Source organism: Polyodon spathula, chromosome 9, assembly GCF_017654505.1.
Source record: "Polyodon spathula isolate WHYD16114869_AA chromosome 9, ASM1765450v1, whole genome shotgun sequence".
Taxonomy (NCBI): Eukaryota; Metazoa; Chordata; class Actinopteri; order Acipenseriformes; family Polyodontidae; genus Polyodon; species Polyodon spathula.
Genome location: NC_054542.1, coordinates 15,845,798 through 15,871,369, shown reverse-complemented (window position 1 = coordinate 15,871,369; position 25,572 = coordinate 15,845,798). Strand labels below are relative to the sequence as shown.

The 25,572-nt window shown below is 40.1% G+C and overlaps 1 protein-coding gene across 1 annotated transcript in view; it reads left to right on the top strand.

Moving 5' to 3' along the window:
- LOC121321046 (heat shock transcription factor 2 binding protein) overlaps window positions 1-25,572 on the top strand; it is an 85,574-nt gene that overhangs the window by 10,233 nt on the left and 49,769 nt on the right. Inside the window, exons 2-4 of the mRNA XM_041259958.1 lie at window positions 8,960-9,063; window positions 9,973-10,122; window positions 23,937-24,069. Of these exons, the coding sequence (XP_041115892.1) occupies window positions 8,960-9,063; window positions 9,973-10,122; window positions 23,937-24,069 (387 nt within the window). The remainder of the gene's footprint in view (window positions 1-8,959; window positions 9,064-9,972; window positions 10,123-23,936; window positions 24,070-25,572) is intronic.

Sequence of the window (25,572 nt, the reverse complement as noted above, 5' to 3'; positions counted from 1 at the left end):
CTATTGACAGTGGTGGCCAGACAGCAAAAAGAAGGGAGTTCATGATTGTTGGGGACTCCATATAGAGAAACACAGCAAGTTCAATTTGCACTTTGGACCCCCTTACTACAATAGTGTGCTGCCTTCCGAGCCTCTGTCACGCACATCACTGAGAACGTGGACAGGCTCCTAGAACGAACAGGAGATGACCCGGTAATAGTTGTCCACATTGGTACAAACAGAGAGACCAAAGAGACAGACCAAAATCCCTGCAGAACAAATTCAGAGAGCTAGGAAGGAAATTAAAAGACAAGACCAAAACTGTGGTATTTTCTGGGATACTGCCGACACTGTGCAAAGGACCATATGGACAGCTAGAAATAATTAATCTAAACGCATGTCTGAAGACGTGGTGCACACGGGAAGGCTTCACCTATCTTGATCATTGGACCACATTCTACAACAAGCACTATTTGTATAGACGGGATGGACTGCATTGAAATAACAAGGGAACTAGTCTACTCGGAGAAAAGATCCTCGAGCAGGTTCAGAAGCATTTAAACTAGAAAGGAAGGGGGGAGAAATCAACCAAAAAACAGAAGGGAGACCGCATCAAAACAAGAACAACAACTCGGGTAAGACAACCATTAAATGTATTTATCTAAATACTAGAAGTATCAGAAACAATATTTTAGAACTTGAAGCTACTGCACTAACAAGTAACTATGATGTGATAGGTGTTACAGAAACTTGGTTGTCTGAGAGTGATGGGTATGAATATAATATTCGTGGGTATACATTGTATAGGAAAGACAGGCAGGACAGAAGAGGTGGAGGGGTAGCACTATACATAAGAAACCGACTTGAAGCCCAGGTGTTAAACCTGGACAAAGAAAATAAAGCCGAATCAATATGGGTCAGAATAACGGACAAAATTCAAAGGGTATAAATCATAGGAGCATGCTATAGACCGTCAGATGGCGAGCAAAATAATCTGTTATACAATGACATTAGAAATGCGTGTAGAAAAGGAGAAGCCATACTAATGACGGATTTCAACTTCCCCCCCATATGAAATGGGAAAACCCGACGGGGAGCACGACGGACGAAATTGAAATGGTGGAAATGACAAATGACAGCTTCCTAATATGATATGTCAAGGCACCGACTAGAGGGGAGGCATGTCTTTATTTAGTCTTTTCAAATAACGAAGACAGAATAACTAAAACAGAGGTCAGAGAACCACTGGCAAACTCAGACCACAACATGGTCTCATTTGAAGTGCTTTTTAAAACCCCAAAAGTAATGACTAAAACTAAGGTTTACAATTTTAGAAAAGCAAATTATGAAGGTATGAAACAGAGACTAACAGAAGTAGATTGGAGTAAAATAGAGAAAACATCCACAAAAAAAGGATGGTTGTTCTTCAAAAATGTAGTACTAGAGGCGCAAAACAATTACATCCCTAGTAGACAAATCTAAATGTAAAACTAAATTTCCAAAATGGTTTAATAGATCAATTAAAAAAAAAAATTCAGCGAAAAAAGGCACTTTACAGAGCTTTAAAAAGGGACCAAAAAGAAAGTACACAGAAAGAGTACACAGAACTGCAAACGCAAGTCAAAAAGGAAGTTAGAAAGGCCAAGAGAGAAATAGAAATGAACATTGCTAAGGGGACTAAAACCAATTCCAAAATGTTTTTCCAACATTACAACAGCAAGAGAACATTCAAAGAGGTAGTTAAATTTCTAAGAGATAAATGGCAAAATCATAGACGAAGAAAAAAAATAGAAAATGTATTAAATGCTTACTTTTCACAAAGGAGGATACGGACAACATGCCCCACATGACAGCCAGTTCCTATCCAGTTTTAGATAACTTCAGCATAACCGAGGCAGAAGTGTTAAAGGGACTAGGAGCCCTTAAAATAAACAAATCCCGTGGGCCGGATGAGATCCTCCCAATAGTACTCAAAGAAATGAAAGAAGTTATTTACAAACTGCTAACCAAGATCATTCAACAGTCTCTTTACACAGGGGTTGTACCGACAGACTGGAAAATTGCAAACGTAGTACCGATCCACAGAAAGGGAAACAAAACTGAACCTGGTAACTACAGACCAATAAGCCTGACTTCTATTATATGCAAACTATAATTAAATCCAAAATGGAAAATTACCTATATGGTAACAGTATCCTGGGAGACAGTCATCATGGTTTTAGGAAGGGGAGATTGTGTCTAACTAAGGCTGCTTGATTTTTTTGAGGATGCGACATCGATAATGGATAATTGCAAAACATATGACATGGTTTATTTAGACTTCCAGAAAGCTTTTGACAAAGTCCAGCATAAAACATTAATTCTCAAACTGAACGCAGTTGGTATTCAAGGAAACACGTGTACTTGGAATAGGGACAGGTTAACATGTAGAAAACAGAAAGTACTGTAGAGGAGAAACCTCAAAACGGAGTGAGGTAACCAGTGGAGTCTGAAGGGATCAGTATTAGGTCCTCTGCTATTCCTAATCTACATTAATGATTTATATTCTGGTATAGTAAGCAAACTTGTTAAATTTGCAGACGACACAGAAATAGGAGGAGTGGCAAACACTGTTGCAGCAGCAAAGGTCATTCAAAATGATCTAGACAAGATTCAGAACTGGGCAAACGACATTTAATGTGTAAAGTGTAAGGTACTGCACGCAAGAAATAAAAATGTGCATTATAAATATCATATGGGAGATACCAAAATTAAAGAAGGAATCTATGAAAAAGACCTAGGAGTTTTTGTTGACTCAGAAATGTCTTCATCTAGACATTGTGGGGAAGCTATAAAAAAGGTCAACAAGTGCTCGGATATATTGTGAAAAGTGTTGAATTTAAATCAAGGAAAGTAATGTTAAAACTGTACAATGCATTAGTAAGACCTCATCTTGAATATTGTGTTCAGTTCTGGTCACCTCACTACAAAAAAGATATTGCTGCTCTAGAAAGAGTGCAAAGAAGAGCGACCAGAATTATTCTGGGTTTAGAAGGCATGTCATAGGCAGACAGGCTAAAAGTGAATCTGTTCAGTTTTGAACAAAGAAAATTACGCGGCGACCTGATTCAAGCATTCAGAATTCTAAAAAGTATTATCAATGATGACCCAAAGGACTCTTTTGACCTGAAAATAGAAACAAGGACCAGGGGTTACAAATGGAGATTAGACAAAGGGGCATTCAGAACAGAAAATAGGAGGCACTTTTTTACACAGAGAATCGTGAGGGTTTGGAACTAACTCCCCAGTAATGTTGTTGAAGCTGACACCCTGGAGTCCTTCAAGAAGCTGCTTGTTGAGATTCTGGAATCAATAAGCTACTAACAACCAAACGAGCAAGATGGGACGAATGGCCTCCTCGTTTGTAAACGTTCTTATGTTCTTAACGAACCACTTCACTAAGAGCTGAATGTATGTACAGTGCTAACTCTGCTTAATTCGAATCTCTGGGGACCATACAAATAGTTTGAAATGTGCAAAATTCAAATTAAAGAAATTATTGTGTGGACATTTAGAGCTATTTCCATAGTAAATGTGCAGAAATAAGACACAGACGTTACTGTATTTTACGTTGATGTTTTTATTTATTTTTTCTTTCTGAAATCAATGAAATAATCACACATTACTATTTTAAAGTGCAGCATTAGTTATTTATAAATTATCTGCCATTACATTGGCGCTTTCAATGCAATTACATAGCTGCTGTACTGTAGCCTAACTGTAGTCTTATTCAGAAATACTGTTCAAAAAAAGAAATGCAACAGTAACAATTTTAAACGGTAACCGGTACTGTTACTACAGTAGTACTTTCCCTAACAAAAGATCCAAGTTGAACAACAAAACAAAAATATTGTACAAAGAGCATTTTCTTAAAATAATAAAATAAAATCTACAACAGAATAAGTGCCTGTATCTTGAACTGTAACGTTTCTTGCAGTTGCTCTGTTAACATTGTTACAGAAGCTAACTACTTAAACTGCAAAAGTAATCTAACATTAGTTGGATGGTACCTTCACGTCTTTGAACATCTTTCCCTATGGAAAGTGATAGGAGACGACAAAATAATAATTTAAGAAAAGAAGCGTTTTTTCTTTTCTTAGGAGGTTCCACGTTATTTTTCTTCAGCACTGCAAATCTACTATACACTATAGGCGCCATTTTTTTTTTTAAAGGGACAGCGCACATATAATGACCGTACAACTTAATTAATAAAATTGCCTTGAGAGGGTTCAGATTTGATCCCAAACATGTACAAAATGTATGTTAGGGAATTTTTATAAACTTTGATTGCTGTGTATTATTAATTTTCCCCCAAATTACATGTGCAAGTTTTTATGAATATTATTTCATTTTCTGAAAATGGGCTTTGGGGGGCCACACCAAACATCCTCATGGGGGCAGCATTTGGCCGCGGGCCGCACTTTGGGAACCCCTGCTTGTTTCATCCATTGCTTTCAAGTGCTATATCAGCAATTATTTGTGATGATTGAACCATGTTTTCTTTGGAAGCCTTTATAGTTGCTAGCAACTCTAGTTAATTTAGTTCCATTATACTCAACGGTTCCTTGAAGCATAGACTTTTGGTCCGCTGGTTTGGAAACTCAATCCGTTGAACTGTCTAGTAAAAACTCTACTCTCAGCAGTCTTCAATCCCACTTTTGGATCAAACTCGGCAACAAAGCTTTCAATTCTTGATAGAATCAACAAACAGTTGCAACAAAGTCTCCAGTCCTCAGTATAGGATCCACAACAGCGCCCGTCCGCTCTGTCTGGTTTGTCTGATAAGTCGCTGTAAGTTTTATGGCAGTCCTGCAGCCGGGCCTCCGTCTCGTTGCCTGTGGTAGCTGACTCGCTTGCAGCTTGCTTCCTTGTCTTGGGTCCGTTCTCAGGCAGAGTCCCATCTGGATTTGTTTTTAGGCAGAGTTGCAGCTGTGCTTAGCAGAGTGACAGCACCTTGTTCAGAATTTGATGTGGAGCGCAAAATGTTCAATTCCGTTTTGATTTTAATAGTATTTTTCACTCTGCTGATTAGCTACTTTCATGAGGTCATTTGTGTATCTTGCCTCTTTAAACTCCCAGTCCTTTGATGTTTTAATGCCCTTTTCCACCGGGTCATCGCTTGTTTATGTCTTCCTTGCATCAAAACGATTGTTGTGGCACGTGTGAATCATCTATATGTAATTTAACTGTCCGCTCAGCCTAATCCAGTTCAGGTGCCAGTCCTCTAATCAGTAGGACATATAGTTCATATAGTATAGGTCTGCAAACCAGAGGCCCATTTCTCAAGACACAGCAGTTTGCCGTATTTCTCAAGACACACAGTTTCATTAATAAATCCAGTTAAATTTCTAATACCCATTCATGTATTATCAAATTCAGGGAATATGTCCTACACACCCCACTGCTGAACCGATAAAGAATGGAAGGCTCTTTTTTAATGCCTACCCCATTACCATTAAAGATTGTAGAGTATTTATTGAGATACTCTGACTTCAAGGTAATGCATTTTACCCCTTAAAGATACATTTTACTCTCGGTGTTAAAATTAGAGGGCAAATTATTTCCTGAAAACCTTATCATAACTGACAGATGAAGTATTGTCTGTCCAATACAAAAATACAAAAAGCAAGAAAAGTGGATATCGAATCGTGCACGTATTTCAATATTGATAATTTTGAAGTCTTTTGAAGCCAAAACACACAAATATAACTAGAGTTGCTAGCAACTATAAAGGCTTCCAAAGAAAATATGGTTCAATCATAAGAACATAAGAAAGTTTACAAACGAGGAGGAGGCCATTCGGTGCATCTTGCTCGTTTGGTTGTTAGTAGCTTATTGATCCCAGGATCTAATCAAGCAGCTTCTTGAAGGATTCCAGGGTGTCAGCTTCAACAACATTACTGGGGAGTTGGTTCCAGACCCTCACGATTCTCTGTGTAAAAAAGTGCCTCCTATTCTGTTCTGAATGCTCCTTTGTCTAATCTCCATTTGTGACCCCTGTTCTTGTTTCTTTTTTCAGGTCAAAAAAGTCCCTTGGGTCGACACTGTCAATACCTTTTAGAATTTTGAATGCTTGAATTAGGTCGCCACGTAGTCTTCTTTGTTCAAGACTGAATAGATTCAATTCTTTTAGCTTGTCTACATATGACATGCCTTTTAAACCCAGAATAATTCTGGTCGCTCTTCTTTGCACTCTTTCTAGAGCAGCAATATCTTTTTTGTAGTGAGGTGACCAGAACTGAACACAATATTCAAGATGAGGTCTTACTAATGCATTGTACAGTTTTAACATTACTTTCCTTGATTTAAATTCAACACTTTTCACAATATATCCGAGCACTTGTTGACCTTTTTTATAGCTTCCCCACATTGTCTAGATGAAGACATTTCTGAGTCAACAAAAACTGCTAGTTTTTTTCATAGATTCCTTCTTTAATTTTGGTATCTCCCATATGATATTTATAATGCACATTTTTATTTCTTGCGTGCAGTACCTTACACTTTACACATTAAATGTCGTTTGCCCAGTTCTGAATCTTGTCTAGATCATTTTGAATGACCTTTGCTGCTGCAGCAGTGTTTGCCACTCCTCCTATTTCTGTGTCGTCTGCAAATTTAACAAGTTTGCTTACTATACCAGAATCTAAATCATTAATGTAGATTAGGAATAGCAGAGGACCTAATACTGATCCCTGTGGTACACTGCTGGTTACCACACTCCATTCTGAGGTTTTTCCTCTAATCAGCACTTTCTGTTTTCTATCACAGCAGCTTCTGCTTTGCAAGCAGGTTTGGATGGTGATAATATCTGCCAAGTGTCAGATCAGTCACTTAAATGGTGCCAAAGAAGAACATTTCGGGAGGTTTCAAGAAGAAATGCGGCACACTGCCATTTCGGTTTAACACCAGTTTCTTAAAAGTCAGTTGTATTGCTACAAGGATGATGTGTGTTAAGTTTTGAGTTAGTCAAATAAATCGTTTGTCAACTGAGGCAGTTTTGAATTTCAAATGTAAACTTATAACTGGTGGCCATCTTGTTTTATAAAACCTCACCTTTTTCACATTTGTATCCCATTGTTACTAGGACCATAACTACTAAGTTTGGAGTTTGTTGGTCAAACGGTTTTCAAACAGCAGCAGATTCTTGTTCAGGGCGCATTTCAATAAGATTTGTGGCAGCCATTTTGACATAAAAATTTAGCAAACTTGATGTGGGTTTGGATGCTGATGATATATGCCAAGTGTCAGATCACTCGCTTCACCGGTTCCCAGGAAGATTTCGAAAGGTTTTAACGAAAAAATCCGTCATGGTGCCAATTGCAGGGACGCAGCAGCACAATTTTTTCAGCATCTGACAGCCAATGTAGCCAGCTTGTTACCTGCCAAGTCAGAACCTGATCAGTCACGCAGTTTCGAAGCAGCAGCAGTTTAAAGTTTTGGGAAGAAAAAAAAAAAAATAACAATAACAAAAACAATAACAATAGGCTTCCCAACCGCCCACCAAAACTCACAGACCAGGCAAGGAGGGCATTAATCAGAGAGGCAACAAAGAGACCAAAGATAACCCTGAAGGAGCTGCAAAGCTCCACAGCGGAGATTGGAGTATCTGTCCATAGGACCACTTTAAGCCGTACACTCCATAGAGCTGGGCTTTACGGAAGAGTGGCCAGAAAAAAGCCATTGCTTAAAGAACAAAATAAGCAAACATGTTTGGTGTTCACCAAAAGGCATGTGGGAGACTCTCCAAACATATGGAAGAAGGTACTCTGGTCAGATGAGACTAAAATTGAGCTTTTTGGCCATCAAGGAAAACGCTACGTCTGGCACAAACCCAACACCTCTCATCACCCCGAGAACACCATCCCCACAGTGAAGCATGGTGGTGGCAGCATCATGCTGTGGGGATGTTTTTCATCGGCAGGGACTGGGAAACTGGTCAGAATTGAAGGAATGATGGATGGCGCTAAATACAGGGAAATTCTTGAGGGAAACCTGTTTCAGTCTTCCAGAGATTTGAGACTGGGACGGAGGTTCACCTTCCAGCAGGACAATGACCCTAAGCATACTGCTAAAGCAACACTCGAGTGGTTTAAGGGGAAACATTTAAATGTCTTGGAATGGCCTAGTCAAAGCCCAGACCTCAATCCAATGGAGAATCTGTGGTATGACTTAAAGATTGCTGTACACCAGCAGAACCCATCCAACTTGAAGGAGCTGGAGCAGTTTTGCCTTGAAGAATGGGCAAAGATCCCAGTGGCTAGATGTGCCAAGCTTATAGATACATACCCCAAGAGACTTGCAGCTTTAATTGCTGCAAAAGGTGGCTCTACAAAGTATTGACTTTGGGGGGGGTGAATACTTATGCACGCTCAAGTTTTCAGTTTTTTTGTCTTATTTCTTGTTTGTTTCACAATAAAAAATATTTTGCATCTTCAAAGTGGTAGGCATGTTGTGTAAATCAAATGATACAAACCCCCAAAAAATCAATTTTAATTCCAGGTTGTAAGGCAACAAAATAGGAAAAATGCCAAGGGGGGTCAATACTTTCGCAAGCCACTGTATTTCCTGGTCTTTACATCATCCACATGTCACCCTTACCACAGCCTATATAATAAAATACAATACTCCTTTTAAAACTAAATATTTGTAAATACATGCTTTACATAAGTCCAGTAGAATGAACCTTTTAATTATTCAGTAATTTAAAAGCCCTTCTATTTCATTAGCCTATATTACAAAAATACCCATGTCTAGCTATATCTATGGTGGATGTTGCCTAGGTCATAGTAATTGACTTTAACTCAGTTGTGTTTTTTTTTTGGTTTTTTTTTAAATGTGTAAATATGTGTATGTGTGCAGTATTCACGTTTTTTCATTCTATACATAGGCCATTGAATTCTAAATCCTATAACATAACAAACCCTCTCTTTTACCTTTACAGCAATTTACATGAATAACCACATGATTGAGCAACTGAAACACGACTGTGACCATTTACAGTCTCGACTAGAGGCGGCTAAGGCAGAATGCCATGGAGAAAGAGAGGTAATCATGCATGCTGCAGAGACTTGGTTGTATTCCACAAGGAGGGACCTACATAAAAAAACTTGTACCACATCTATTTTTTTTTAATTTATGTGAAAGTTCAACATAAATAATTTAATTTCATTATTTTTTTTGTTGTCACATTTTTCGATTCTGTGCCACTAGTCGTTGCCCGTAGGCATACATATGTATTCTTACTAGTAGCTTGTATGCTGTAACATTATTGAGTTCAAGTTTCTTTTAACACTGTTTATTTTGTGGCTACATTCTTAAATTGTCTTCATTCAGCATAACTTATCGAGAGTGTTCGATTTTAGGTATATATGCGTGTGTGTCTGTCTCTGTTTACATTCTTATACATGCCTATGTATCTGTATACAGTTATGGCCCAAATCACCTAGAATTCAGTGATATATAATTTATATATATATATATATATATATATATATATATATATATATATATATATATATATATATATATATATATACATAGTTAGATCATTTTATGTTTTATTTATCATCATGTAATCAAATAAACTATAAAATTATATTGCAAAAGTGTACCGGAAGCCAGAATAGTAGTATAGTATTTCATGGTAGATTTCAAAATGTCAAATTTTTTAATTTCTCAGTTTATTGTTAAGTATATGGAAAACTACAAAGGGGCATGTAGCTCATTATGTTAACATACATTATTAAGCAGGTTTCTTTTGACTTTATGAAGCCAAATTTGTTAATTCTATAGGGTGATGCAAAACTTTTGAACAATGCTATACAAGTGTACATAATATTCCAGCCAAATTCAAACAAAGAAATATGTTGCTCGACTATGTGGGTTGACAGTGCTAGTTGCTAGCACATATTTGTTACTAATGTGGTAATTGAAAATGTCCTGCATTTTTTTCAGGAGAAGCAGGTTTTCAGAGACCAGCTAGGAGAGGCCAGGTTCCAGCTTCAGCAGCAGTCAGAGTACTGTAATAAGATGGGGTCAACAGTTTGCACTCTACTTTGGGGTGCAACTAGAAATGTAGAAGCTGTGAAGAATATCCTAAGTGGGGTAGGTGTCAGACAAGCGAGACAAGAGTATTGCCTGATTCCGAAAGATGCCGAGACAACCATACCTCTATTAAATTCAACTTTCATTCCTTTTTGTTTATCTATTTTGCCACCTCAACTGCAATTTGTTCTTGTCTTGACCACCACTCTGAAGCATTGAAGTCTCCTTGCAGTCCACTGAAATGTAGGTTGAGTTCTTCTGATTTCATTGGTGGTGTACATTATCAGTAGTGTTTCTGCATTTTCTGTTTTTATCTTTAAAAAAAAATTCTGGGAATTTTTCAGAGATTATTTTACATATATTAAAATAGGGATAAAATGGGAACAAAATAGTTTTTAATTGAAACATCGGTAAAAATTGGGGCAAAAAACTTTACATGTGGAATATGATGAGGAGCATTTCTGGTTTCTGATTAGGTTCAATGGCCCTGGCATGTATGATGAAGCAGAATCTGCAAGTGGAAGCCACATTTTCCCAAGTTAGCTGGTACTTTGCGAATGTTTGGGCAATCGCTGTGCTGACGAAATAGTATCTACAGAAGGTATGAACATGACTTCAACACAAAACAAGCCATGTTTATTCACCTTCAAATCATAAAAGAAATTTGACAACTAAAGCATCACCATTTTCTGTCAAATATTTATGATTAAGATTAGATTAAGATTCGGCGTTAGGCAGTGTTTTACTACAGACAGTACTTTCGCACAAAGTCACCAATACCCCCCTCTCTGCAATAAACAGTGGCTGTCCAGCAAAGCAAAGCACTCTGACAAACTCATTAACACAGTGCCCGCCCCTGTGTGTATTTCTGTGTTGTACGTTGGTGTATAGTCATATGTACACTGGATGTAATGTGGGTTACGAGCACAATGTATATTTGTATTTAGGCACTAAGGATTGCACAGCACTTCACGTGTAGGTTAAAGCATTTAAGGATTGTACAGCACTTCATGTGCAAGTAAAAGCATTTAAGGATTGCACAGCACTTCACGTGCAGGTAAAAGGTAATAATGTGCGAGCACAGGGAATTGCACTTTTATTAATTCACGTGCAGCTGTACCGAGACTCCAGTTGAATGATTGATCCGTTTTGTTTGTCTCTGTTTGGCTAAAGTGCCGTGTCCTGTGTTTTGTTTGTCTTGCAGCCTTTTGTTTTTCTGTTTGTTGAATCATTAAGAACATAAGAACATAAGAAAGTTTACAAACGAGAGGAGGCCATTCGGCCCATCTTGCTCGTTTGGTTGTTAGTAGCTATTGATCCCAAAATCTCATCAAGCAGCTTCTTGAAGGATCCCAGGGTGTCAGCTTCAACAACATTACTGGGGAGTTGATTCCAGACCCTCAATTCTCTGTGTAAAAAAGTGTCTCCTATTTTCTGTTCTGAATGCCCCTTTTTCTAAATTAAATTAAAAAATTAAAATTAAAATTAAAATTAAATGCTGAGCGCAACCAAGCGCTCAGCTTCACCAAACTGCACGTCTCTCTGTTTATTCTGTGTTGGTTCCTGGTTCTGGTCTGGCGTCACCCACTACAGCCGTCTTTGTGACACGTGGTGTTAGAGTGGGATTTGAACCCAGCCTCCATTTGGAGACCAGAACTGGAGCCGCAGTTTTTGGGGGAAAAAAAAAAGACTGCTGTGTTTTTTTTTGTGTTTTTTGAAAAAAAAAATTAAAAAAAGGAAGGCTGGAGAGACTGCTGCACTGAGCTAGAGGAGCTCCTCGGCAGTCTGGAGGACCAAGGCTGGTGTCTCGCCTGCGGGGTGTACGGGCACACGGTGGTTGTCTGCCCCTTCCAGGAAGAGGAGGAGGAACCAGCCCAAGAGAAGAAGGTGGGGAGAAGGAGCAGGAAAAGAAGGGGGAGAGGAAAGCTGCAACAGCAAGAGGAGATCGGGGATGACAGCTTGAAGGCCTTTTTCAAGTACCTTCCGGCGGAGTTGTGCCTCGGCTGTGGGGTATATGGGCACGCGTTGGCCCTATGCCCCACGCAATACACAGAGGGGGAGGAGCCCGTGCGTCCAGCTCCCAGATGAAGAGGACTGTGAGTGTCCAGCGCCCAGACGGGGGGGACCGTGAGCGTCTAGTGCCCAGAAGGGTGGATTGCGGGAATCCAAAGCCCGAGGGACAGCTTTTTACATCTCCACCAACAGAGGAAGAATACCTGCTGTTTTGACCTCCACCAGCAGAGGAAGAATACCTGCTGTCCCCATCTCCACCAGCAGGGGAAGAATGTCTGCTGGTTTCGCCCCCAGAGCAAGAGGGAGAGCCGCACCAGTCCCTGCAAGTGAGGGAGAGCCACACCAGTCCCCTGCAAGTGAAGGGAGAGCCACACCAGTCCCCTACAAGTGAGGGAGAGACGCACCAGTCCCCTGTAACAAGGGTAGACTACATGTTGCTCCCACCTCTGTTGCCAGGAGTCTACACGCCGCTCCCGCCTCCGTCGCTAGGAGGCTACACGTTCCACCGCTTCCAGGAGCTGCCTGTACCTCCACCGCCAGGAGCAGAGCAGCAGGAGCTGCCTCTGCCTCCGCCACCAGCAGGAGCTGCCTCTCCCTTCACCAGAAGGACCAGGACTGGATGCTGGTGGTCCTCAGCAGCCCTTACATAGGTGGCTGAGGGAAGGATGGTACGATGGTTGCAGGGTACGAGGGAGAAGTGGAGCTCCCGCTGCCACCTCTATGGTCAGGTGCTCCCCTCCTGAGGGACCGCTGCTGCCTTCGCCTGGGGTCGTCGGAACTGCGTTACCAGGGGTGGCCGTCAGCTCTGCTTGGCCGCAGGGGTCAGTGTGGCCTGAGACCCTAGAGGGAGCTGCCAGCTATGGAGAAGGGGGGAGAGGTCAGGAGACTACTTCCTCCCCGCAGCAGTTTCGCTGCCGGAGATCTTGGAAGAAGTCTGGAGACCACCACCCCCAGCAGCCTTTTCGCTGCGGAATTGCCCCGGCTGATGGAGTCAGCCTGGGAGCTTTCAGCACATCTGCTGACAGCCGCACCGTTGGCAGCATTTCTGCTGCCAGTGGTACAGCGGGAGGAGAGATTCGGCCCACTGTCAGCACGTCTGCTGACAGCTGGCCAGTAGCTGCCTGGCTACTGGCAACATTGCCGCCCATCAACCCCTTAAAAGTCCCTGTTCTTGGCCCAGGACTTTGGTCGAGACTTTTGGGATTTTAAGGGGGGATGTGGCCATTGAGGCCATGTGTGCTTTGCACAAGGGGGGGGTATATGTGGCAAACTGCCCGCCCCTGTGTGTATTTTGTGTTGTATTGTGTGTGTTAATGTTGGTGTATAGTCATTGGTACATGGGATATAGACGGGTCTGCGTAACACGAGTGTTTAAAATGTATATTTGTATTTAGGCGCGATGATTGCACAGCACTTCACGTGTAAGTAAAATATAATGATATGTGAGCACGGGGAATTGCTTTATTAATTCACGTGCAGTTGTACCGCGACTCCAATTGAATGATTGATTAGCAATTGAGTCTCGGTACAGCTGCATAAAAGCAGCATTTTTTCACTCGGGATTGTGTGTTCGTTGAGTGGAGAACAGGATTGGAGATGGAGGTAATAATAATAGTAATAATAATAGTAGTTAAAAATATCTGCTCACCGTGTTTTGTTTGTATAGTCAGTTTTGTTTGTCTTTTTGTTTTGGCGAAAGTGCCGTGTCCTGTGTTTTGTTTATCTTGCAACCTTTTATTTTCTGTCTGTGCACTATTAAATGCTGAGCAAGACATTCGCTCAGCTCCACCAAACTCCACCTCTCTTTGTTTATTTCCTGGTTTCTGTTTCTGGTCTGACGTCCCCCACTCCAGCCGTCTTTGTGACACTGCCTAATACACTGCTGATTTTAAAATGTAATCTTCATATAAAATAAATATGCGGTCATGTTGCTGTTGACAGTATACACTGACTAGCAAACTTCCTTCTTCTTAAAGTAACTTGCTGTAAATGAATTAACATATTTTTTATTTATTTACATGTTCAATATTCTATTATGTATGTTAAGTGTGTGCAAATTTATTAAAACAACCCTGTACATTTTGTAATTTGATTTATTGTACAATGTATAGCACTTACAAAAAATGAACGTAGTATATTTTTGACAGTTACCATACCGTAAAAATTTTATACTGTCACATCCCCATATGGCATTTGAACATAAATATAATGTTGCTAGTTAAAATATTTACATTTAGTAAATATTGTTTCTGTAATAGTAAGTAAAGCACCTGAAGACACATAATTCAAACCTATTCAAACCTATCAGAATGTTTATAGACATCACTTGGCTCATTGTTGGCATTAAAAAGCAGGAAAACCTAAGACTTATATTACAATAGTTCAGAAAACCAAATGTCCAGCACAGTTGTGAGAATTATATTTACAGTCTTCCACTAACACAGTAGTTCAGTCTACAAATAAAGCTGTTTTGAAAAGACCTGTTTATCTTATTGCTGGCATTTGCAATGACAACAAAAATATGAAACAGTTTAGTAACAGTCCAGCAATGTCATAGAGAGTAATCCTATGTACAGTACTCCACAAATTAAGTTTAGAGTTTTACTGGCATTATAATAATAACCAGAATAAAATATGAAACACTGATAGGTTGACTGCTATGTATTGCCCGAATGTAATTTAAATAGCGCCCCTTTTAATATAAATGCATAATTAATCCTCTCAATTGTTTCTTTCCTAACTCTAGTGTTATTTGCAAGAGGCGTGTCTCCAGACAGAATAAGAACATAAGAAAGTTTACAAACGAGAGGAGGCCATTCGGCCCATCTTGCTAGTTTGGTTGTTAGTAGCTTATTGATCCCAAAATCTCATCAAGCAACTTCTTGAAGGATCTCAGGGTGTGAGCTTCAACAACATTACTGGGGAGTTGGGTCCAAAAAAAGTGCCTCCTATTTTCTGTTCTGAATGCTCCTTTGTCTAATCTCCATTTGTGACCCCTGGTCCTTTTTTCTTTTTTCAGGTCGAAAAAGTCCCTTGGGTCGACATTGTCAATACCTTTTAGTATTTTGAATGCTTGAATTAGGTCGCCGCGTAGTCTTCTTTGTTCAGGACTGAACAGATTCAGTTCTTTTAGCCTGTCTGCATATGACATGCCTTTTAAACCCGGAATAATTCTGGTCGCTTTTTTATAGCGAGGTGACCAGAACTGAACACAATATTCAAGATGACTTCCCTTGATTTAAATTCAACACTTTTCACAATGTATCCGAGCATCTTGTTGGCCTTTTTTTATAGCTTCCCCACATTGTCTAGATGAAGACATTTCTGAGTCAACAAAAACTCCTAGGTCTTTTTCATAGATTCCTTCTCCAATTTCAGTATCTCCCATATGATATTTATAATGCACATTTTTATTTCCTGCATGCAGTACCTTACACTTTTCTCTATTAAATGTCATTTGCCATGTGTCTGCCCAGTTCTGAATCTTGCCTAGATCATTTTGAATGACCTTTGCTGCTGCAACAGTGTTTGCCACTCCTCCTACTTTTGTGTCGTCTACAAATTTAACAAGTTTGCTTGCTATACCAGAATCTAAATCATTATTGTAGATTAGGAATAGCAGAGGACCTAATACTGATCCCTGTGGTGCTCCACTGGTTACTACACTCCATTCTGAGGTTTCTCCTCTAATCAGTACTTTCTGTTTTCTGCATGTTAACCACTCCCTAATCCATGTACATGTGTTTCTTTGAATCCCAACTGCGTTCAGTTTGAGAATTCATCTTTTGTGCGGGACTTTGTCAAAAACTTTCTGGAAATCTAAATAAACCGTGTCATATGCTTTGCAATTATCCATTATCGATGTTGCATCCTCAAAAAAATCAAGCGGGTTAGTTAACACGATCTCCCTTTCCTAAAACCATGTTGACCGTCTCCCAGGACCCTGTTACCATATAGGTAATTTTCCATTTTGGATCTTATTATAGTTTCCATAAGTTTGCATATAATAGAAGTCAGGCTTACTGGTCTGTAGTTACCTGGTTCAGTTTTGTTTCCCTTTTTGTGGATCGGTATTACGTTTGCAATTTTCCAGTCTGTCGGTACCACCCCTGTGTCAAGAGACTGCTGCATGATCTTGGTTAGCGGTTTGTAAATTACTTTTCATTTCTCTGAGTACTACTCATCCGGCCCAGGGGATTTGTTTATTTTAAGACCACCTAGTCCCTTTAACACTTCTACCTCTGTTATGCTAAAGTTATTTAAAACTGGATAGGAACTGGATGACATGTGGGGCATGTTGTCAGTATCTTCCTTTGTAAAAACTTGTGAAAAGTAATCATTTAATATATTTGCTATTTTTTTTCTTCATCTACGATTTTGCCATTTGTATCTCTTAAACATTTAATCTCCTCTTTGAATGTTCTCTTGCTGTTGTAATATTGGAAAAACATTTTGGAATTGGTTTTAGCTCCCTTAGCAATGTTCATTTCTATTTCTCTCTTGGCCTTTCTAACTTCCTTTTTGACTTGCGTTTGCAGTTCCGTGTACTCTTTCTGCGTACTTTCTTTTTGGTGCCTTTTTTCACTGAATATTTTTTTTAATTGATCTATTAAACCATTTTGGCAATTTAGTTTTACATTTAGATTTGTCTACTTTAGGGATGTAATTGTTTTGCGCCTCTAGTACTACATTTTTGAAGAACAACCATCCTTCTTCTGTGGGTGTTTTCTCTATTTTACTCCAATCTACTTCTGTTAGTCTCTGTTTCATACCTTCATAGTTTGCTTTTCTAAAATTGTAAACCTTAGCTTTAGTCATTACTTTTGGGGTTTTAAAAAACACTTCAAATGAGACCATGTTGTGGTCTGAGTTTGCCAGTGGTTCTCTGACCTCTGTTTTAGTTATTCTGTCTTCGTTATTTGAAAAGACTAAATCAAGGCATGCCTCCCCTCTAGTCGATGCCTTGACAAATTGTGTTAGGAAGCAGTCATTTGTCATTTCCACCATTTCTATTTCATCCTTCGCGCTACCCACTGGATTTTCCCATTTTATTTGTGGGAAGTTGAAATCCCCCATTAGTATGGCTTCTCCTTTGCTACACGCATTTCTAATGTAATTGTATAACAGATTATTGTGCTCACCGTCTGAATCTGGCGGTCTATAGCATGCTCCTATTATTATGCCCTTTGAATTTTTGTCATTATTCTGACCCATATTGATTCGTTTTTATTTTCTTTGTCCAGGTTTAACACCTGGGCTTCAAGACTGTTTCTTATGTATAGCGCTACCCCTCCTCCTCTTCTGTCCTGCCTGTCTTTCCTATACAGTGTATACCCACAAATATTATATTCGTCCCCATCACTCTCAGACATCCACGTTTCTGTAACACCTATCACATCATAGTTACCTGTTAGTGCAGTAGCTTCAAGTTCTAGAATTTTGTTTCTGATACTTCTAGCATTTAAGATAAATACATTTAATGGTTGTCTTACCTGAGTTGTTGTTCTTGTTTTGATGCGGTCTCCCTTCTGTTTTTTTGTTGATTTCTCCCCCCTTCCTTTCTAGTTTAAATGCTTCTGAACCTGCTCGAGGATCTTTTCTCCAAGTAGATTGGTTCCTTTTTTGTTTAAGTGCAGTCCGACCCGTCTATACAGATAGTCCTTGTTGTAGAATGTGGGCCAATGATCAAGATAGGTGAAGCCTTCCCGTGTGCACCATGTCTTCAGCCATGCGTTTAGATTAATTACACTATGTAACACAATTTTTGTTCCTGGGTAGTAAGTGTTATTTCTTAATTGCTTTTGCCTCAAAAGTTTAGAAAATGGCTATTATTCCCCACAAACTTTGCTTTTGTGACCAGGACAGTGATATTTTGAAATTGACCTATTTCCAATGAGAAAACGGGCGAATTTGTGTCTTCGTTCACATAAAGTCAGAAAAAACAACATATGAATCCAAATTAATATGTATTTATACTAAAGTAATACAAAAATGACTACAAAAGATTTAGAAGTGAGTAGTTTTTCGAGATTTACGATTATACTGTAAATCACTTTCACGATTCAGCCCCCAAATGTAGTCTCCCATCATGTTGGTAGCGGCGTTCAAAGTCCAGTATATCCTGGTGGAAGCCAGTATATCCTGGTGGAGTATGCTCCCATGTTCTCCTTGAATTTATCAAGATGAGCATCAAGCATATGGACTTTGAGGGACATCCTACAGCCCATTGTGCCGTAGTTCTTCACCAGAGTCTCAACCAGCTCCACATAGTTTTCGGCCTTGTGATTGCCCAGGAAGCCCCGAACCACTGCGTCAAAGCTGTTCCAAGCCGCTTTCTCCTTAATAGTGAGCTTCTTGGGGAATTCATTGCACTCCAGGATCTTTATCTGTGGTCCGACGAAGACACCGGCTTTGACCTTTGCCTCAGACAGCTTAGGGAAGAAGTCTTGAAGGTACTTGAAGGCTGCCGACTCCTTATCTAGAGCTCTGACAAATTGTTTCATAAGGCCCAATTTGATGTGCAGCGGTGGCATCAGCACCTTCCGGGGGTCCACCAGTGGCTCCCACTTGACGTTGTTCCTCCCCACAGAGAACGCGGTCCGCTGTGGCCAGTCTCGCCTGTGGTAGTGCGCCTTGGTGTCCCTGCTGTCCCAAAGGCAAAGATAGCAGGGAAACTTGGTAAAACCGCCTTGGAGACCCATCAGGAATGCCACCATTTTGAAGTCTCCTATGACCTCCCAGCCGTACTCGTCATACTTAAGGCGTCCAGCAAGGTGTTGATGCTGTTGTAATCCTCTTTGAGGTGCACCGAGTGAGCCAGGGGAAGAGACGGGTACTTGTTACCATTATGGAGCAGCACGGCTTTGAGGCTCCTGGATGAGCTGTCAATGAAGAGGCGCCACTCTTTCTGGTTACAGGCGATTCCGATTGCCTCGAACAGACTGGTCACATTGTGGCAGAAGCAGAGCCCATCTTGACGGGTGAAGAAGCTGGAAAAAGGTTGGTGACGCTTCCTCTGATCTGCGACTTGCACACTTTCATCAACAAGTTCCACTGCTTGAGCCTAGACGTCAAAAGCTCGGCATTGGACTTGGTGAGACCAAGATCTCTAATCAAGTCGTTGAGGTCTTTTTGGTTGGGGTAGTATGGGTTTCTCTCCTCAGCTCCACCTCTGAAATTGTCATCTGGATCTACAACGTCTTCCTCGCTCTGACTTGCTGCTCTCTTCTAAAGATGGCTGCTCTCTCTCCGGAGGAGTGGGTACAGGGAGCTCATGGCAGTGTGGCACCGGGGCGATGGATGAAGGAAGGTCCGGATACGTTATAGCAGGTGCATTCTTGCCAGTCTGACGTTTGGAAGGGTCCACCATGCAGAAGTAGCAGTTGCTTGAGTGGTCAGTGGGTTCCTGCCAAATTCTTGGGATAGCAAACTTCATGGCTCTCTTTTACCCTCTGTACCATCCTACAAAAATACATTTATTTCACCCATGACTAATGTGTAAGAGATTCTCGCAACATTTTTCATATATGATATATTTTTTCAATAACATTGAAAATTTTGTAAAACATTTTAAAATTAAAAACTTTTACAATTTAAAAAATTTTAACAAATTTTATAACATAAAATTCCGAGCAACAATTGTCCATCTTACCTTCCAGAGGTTTTTTTGCAGTGCTCGCAGGTGAAATGAGGTGTCCAGGGTTTGTCTTGATCTCCGACAGGCATGCCGAAATATGCCTTGTAGGCCTCACGCATCTTAGCAGATGCTTCCACGGAGTACTTTTTCACTCTTGTCTTGATAAATTGGCCGCAGACATAGCAGAATGCGTCTGCCTGATGCTTGCAGCCTCTTGATGGCATCTCAGAAAAATGCAGATATATATCCACTTAGGCAGCTGGAACTAAACTGAACTGGTGGGCTTAAGGCCCCTGTATTTATACTACTATTTATATTACTGGAAAGTTCTAGAAATATCTAGAAGTTACTCCAAGTTTACTCAGCACTGAATCTATCTGGAATGTTCTGGAAAATGGGTAAATTTCAAAATATCACTGTCCTGATCACAAAAGGTTTGTGGGGAATAATAGCCATTTTCTATACTTTTGAGGCATAAGCAATTAGGAAATAACACTTACTACCCAGGAACCAAAAAAAATATATATTTTGTTACACTGTGTTATTTCCAGCTGTCCATATGATCCTTTGCATGGTGCCGACAGTATCCCATTGTCTCTTCCAATGTTGTTTCTGCCGATGTGGACGACTACTACCGGGTCATCTCCTGTTCGTTCTAGGAGCCTGTCCATGTTCTCAGTGACATGCGTGACAGAAGCTCCTGGAAGGCAGCACACTGTTGTTGTAAGGGGGTCCAACCTGTGCATTGAACTTGCTATGTTTCTCAACAATCGTGACCTCCCTTCTTTTTGCTGTCTGGTCACCACTGTTAATAGGGTCGTGGATGTTGTTCCTTTCGTTCTCTTGTTGTTGGTTTTGCTCATTAAAATTTTGAAGTGGCTCAAATTTGTTGGATGTTTTGATTTCTGGTGGTTGTGTTTGACAAAGTTTCTTTTCTTCCCTGCTTCTGCCTACCTGAACCCAGCTGTTCTGACCTTCCATCTTCCTGGTGGCTTTCAGTCTGTTAGTGGTGGTGCAGACTTCCATGAATTGTGGGTGTGCCAGCTCCTCAAGATCCTGTTGCTGTCTCATTTCTTCCAGCTCCATTTCTAGCATACTTACTAGTTTATGCAAGTCCTGGATTGTGCAGCACTTTACGCACACTTGGTTTAGCTCTGCTGGGTTTTCTCGGATTTCCCACATCATGCAGGTGTCACAGATTACTGGCTTGAAGACCATGTTAATGTGTTTTTTTTTTTTTTTTTTTTTTTTTTAATTTAGTTTCTTCTGCAGCTGTCAACCTGCTTCTAAACTGCTCTGCACTTTTCCACACCTGTAATTCTCCCACGCTGTCGCTTCTACTCGTTGTCACAGGGAAGACTGCCTCGTTTATAGCTGTGTGCTGTGCTGTTGGATCCTCCCCTCCCCCATGTCCCAGAACGGCACTGAATTTGAATCAGCTGCTCAGAGTTTCAGCTTGTTTGTTATCAGAAAAACACACGCAGCTGTTTGACTGAGCAGCAGTGTTTTCCCAATGTCCTGTGTTTTCTGATTAAAGCAATTAAAGATGTAATTTCTCCTTACTGCTTCTAAACTGCTCTGCAGTTTTCCACGCCTATACTTCACCCACGCTGTTGCTTCCACTCGCTGTCGCTGGGAAGACTGTCTCGTTTATAGCTGCGTTGTTCTGCTGTGCTGTTGGCTCCTCCCCTTACCAATGAAACGCATTGATCCCTCTAAATGTGTTTTACTAGGTTGATCTGTGAGCTGAATCTCAATTGGCAAACCGCTATTTGATTAAAGCACAGAACGTTATCTTGTTATAGAGTAAAAAAAATTGGATTGCACATCGGGCAAGCAGCCAATAAAAAGACGTTATCAGACAGATTTTTTTGGTTGTCCTGGAACTTCGGGCTAGCGATTTTACGAGCCCTGTGTCACATGACTGAACATTCAAGGTTATTGCAAAACAACTGTTTCAAAGCACAAGACACTTAATAAAACAATATTATTAACCCCTTCACCCCCTCCATTATGGGGAGTGACAATAACAACTGTCACATACCCACAAGCCGTCACTCAGGTGGCACATGAGGTAGTAGGTTGCATATTAGACGTCTTCCCCCGCCTGAGAAGCTCACCGGCTATTCCAGGTATTAGGCGACTTAATGAGCTTTATTCCAACGTGCATCTGTCAAGAACATAAGCAGTGCAGCGGTTTGGGCTCCCCCCCCATACTTTTACTAGGTTCTACCAACTGAATATCGTAGATCCGCATATCCCGGGTTTCAAGCTCAGGGCAGCTTCCCAGTCCACCGTCACAACATTAGGTGAGTCTTCATATTATGTCTCTTCAAGCTATTGTTGGATATTGATTAACTAGCACAAGGGTTATTATCATAATTCTGGTTCCTGAAATAGGAATAGTAAACATTAACTTCGTTGAGTAGAGGTGTTCATGGTCGCTATTCTCGGAGGAAAATTACATTGTTGTCAGTGCGCGCAGCTCCTTAAGGGTCTCGGGGGCAGAGCAGCATGTGCGTCACAATGCTCTGACGTGAAGTCTTTGGTATAAAGTTTCAGGTTCGGGTGTCTAAAGAGGAAACACCCATTTGTAATGGCTAATATTCCTATTTCAGGGAACCAGGGTTATGATAATAACCTAACGCTTTCTGTGGATTCATAGCACTAACTGTGGATTTGTTAATCGGCAATTTATCTGCCCCGCACTCCCTTCTCTTCAAAGCCAATCAGCCACTTTTAGTTAGAAGATTTGTAGAATGAATCAATAGATCGAAGGTTGACGTCACAGAATTATTATTATTAAATTTATTTATTTATTTTTTAGTAATCGCCGATTTATTTTAATTAGTGTCTCCCAATTTGGCATATCCAATTATTATTATGCTCAGCTCACCACTACCATGCCCATGCTGCCTCGGGAGCGGTGAAGACGAGCACACGCTGTCCTAGACTACAGAGGTCACTGGTGTGCGGTGAGCCAAGAACATCCTAGCTGACCTAAGCCTTTGACCCTCGCCCCCCCGGGCGGCACTCGTTGAATTGTGCGTCTCCTCCTGGGAGCTCCCGTCGGCAATAGAATAGCCTGAACTCAAACCAGTGACCTACAGGCTATAGGGTGCATCCTGCACTGTTTTCCAGATTCACCTCGGGAGCCCCTCCCTCACAGAAGCTCAAATTCAGGAGAAAATCTGTAAAAAAACGGTCAGGATAATTTCTAAAAAAGTGTACATTTATTTGTGAATCTGTAAAAACTGAAAACAAAGAACACTAAATAAACCCTACAAACCAGAAGCTGTGGCTTTTTATTGGGTGAGACCGATAGCAGCCAAATGAAACCAAAAATATAAAAAAAAATAAAAGGGCGTATCTCATAGCCCAATGCACTACAGAGATAGCATAGACATAACAAAGGAGGTAGCTGCTTATGCATCCAGCGCTCAGAGAATATCACTGACATTTGCAGAGCTTTTTGAGATGTTATAGTAATTAAATAATGACTTGGAGGAGGAGTTTGGTGATAAAATGAGTGATCTGGAGGGGATTTATCAGTATGCACGTCTTTAAAGAGGTATGTGAAAGATACAGCGAACGAGGAGTGGAGCTTGGCTGTAGATGCAGTACTGAGTGTCCTTTTGTGATTCAATGCCTTTTAAACCTGTTTTACTCTGGAAAGAAATGTATTTTAAACAGTGCATGTGAAAATAAATTGGACCTGATGTGCCTGACAAAATGTGCCTAAATGTGGTTTTGTAGTGCTAAGCATTTTTTTAAATATTTTATTTATAAAAAAAAATGCAATGAACAGTAAGGCCTTTAAAATGCCACAAACACAAATATGAAATACAAAAATAATTATATTGTATTTGCAAATGTACAAAAAAGTAAAGAAAACTGTTTGTCAGCACATATCTCTGCTTCAAAATGAAGTGGAATTGCACATTAAGCAGTGCAGTAATTGTGGTATGTGAAACATTTATATTTTTTCGAACCACGGAGGGCAGAACGGGGTGCTGATGCACCCCAAAATATATCAGTTTCCCGAGTCGGACAAGGACGTTCTTGGTGTCAAACCAAACGGTAAGTGATTAAAGTTTAACCACATGTAAGGATATGCTGTGATGTTTAAAGTGTTATGATATGTAATTTTAAACATGCTGTGGTGCAGTCATACCTCTTGCTGCTGACAGAGGGTTACCAAAAACATTTTTATTTATTTTTACAGAGAGAAACAGAAAGGTTCTTTAATGTTGCTGGACAGACACTGGAGACCTTTGTCAAGTCACTTGATGCAGATATCAGACCAGAGCAGCATGATGAAACTCAGTTTGTGTTAGCTTTGGCAGGCATAATTACAAGTAAGCAAAGTCACTGTCAATTTCACATTTAAGCAATCTTTGGTAAGATTAAACAAAAACACGTTCATGTAATTACTTTTTGTGGTGGTGTTTTTTTGTTTGTCATTAAAGATCCATAAGGCCTTTCTTTTTTTTGGGTGGGGGGGGGGGGGATTCATCAGTGTTTATTACAATAACAAAAAAAGGGTTAAAATTGGAGCAAATAACTAAAGCCACATTTTTCTGGGGAAATGTCTATGTTAATTTGGGCGGATGGGAGGACAGCAGAAAAAAAAAAAACTACAGAAAAGTAAGAGTATTGAAAGTGAAAGGAGTTTAATGCTGTGGTAACAAACATAATGTGGTTTGCTGTGAAACTGAAACTAAACTCAAAACACAGTACGCAACGTCTGAGTTTATGAAACCATTATCTCCAATAAAAATCAAACTTTTCTTTTTAATAAACAATTTACTGTTGGTGACTTACAACCATTTAGCTTATAAACATTTTCATTAACACTAGAAGGACCGGAGATATACTATATACCTAGGTAAGGGCCATGGGCAAAAACGGGCAATAAGCGAGGGTGGCGTTATACTGAGGGTCAACAAAAAACAAAAAAAACAACACACACACACAACCATCTGTGTTTGCAATAAATTCAAACATTTTATTGTTTTTAGTTATACAATTAGTTACTTTTAAGGAACAGTTTATAGTTAAAAATAAATAAATAAATAAATAAATAAATAAATAAACACTCATTTAGTGTCTTACAATTCCATAAAAACAAAAAAGCGTTTTTTACTTTATTGTACTGGTCGTTTGAACTTTACTGTTTGTGGCACGACTGTTAGACTGATGAGTACTATCCCTTATTGAACAATGCCATCTATTTATTTCACAAAGCAATTTAAGCTCAACAGCATTCCTTTTTAAGTATTTAAAAAAAAAAAAAAACTATTCTGTTGTTTACAAAACTGACACTTTAGTTTAAGTGAGCCTTCATTTATGTAAAACTTTAACGCTTAACATGCAGTTTATATAAAAGCCACTTATTTTAGACTTCGTCGAGCCTTTTTCAGGTTAAACAAATCCACCCGTTGTATCAAGGTAATCCATTCGGTTTTATTCGGCTCCTATTGGTCTCACTCGGACATGTAGATGACATGTGGAAAAAGATTTTGTGGTCAGACGAGACAAAAATTTTACTTTACGGTCTAAATTCCAAGTGTTACATCTGGCGCAAGCCCAACACTGCACATCACCCAGTCAACACCATCCCAACTGTCAAGCATGGTGGTGGCAGCATAATGTTATAGGGATGCTTCTCTTTAGCATGACTGGGAAGCTTGTCAGATAGAGGGGAGAATGGATGGTGCAAAGTGCAGGCGAATCCTTGAGGAAAACCTGTTTGAGTCAGCCAAGACTCAGAAACTGGGGAGGAAATTCACATTTCAGCAGGACAATGACCCGAAGCACAAAGCCAAAGCCACACTGGAGTGGTTGAACAAATAGAGAAT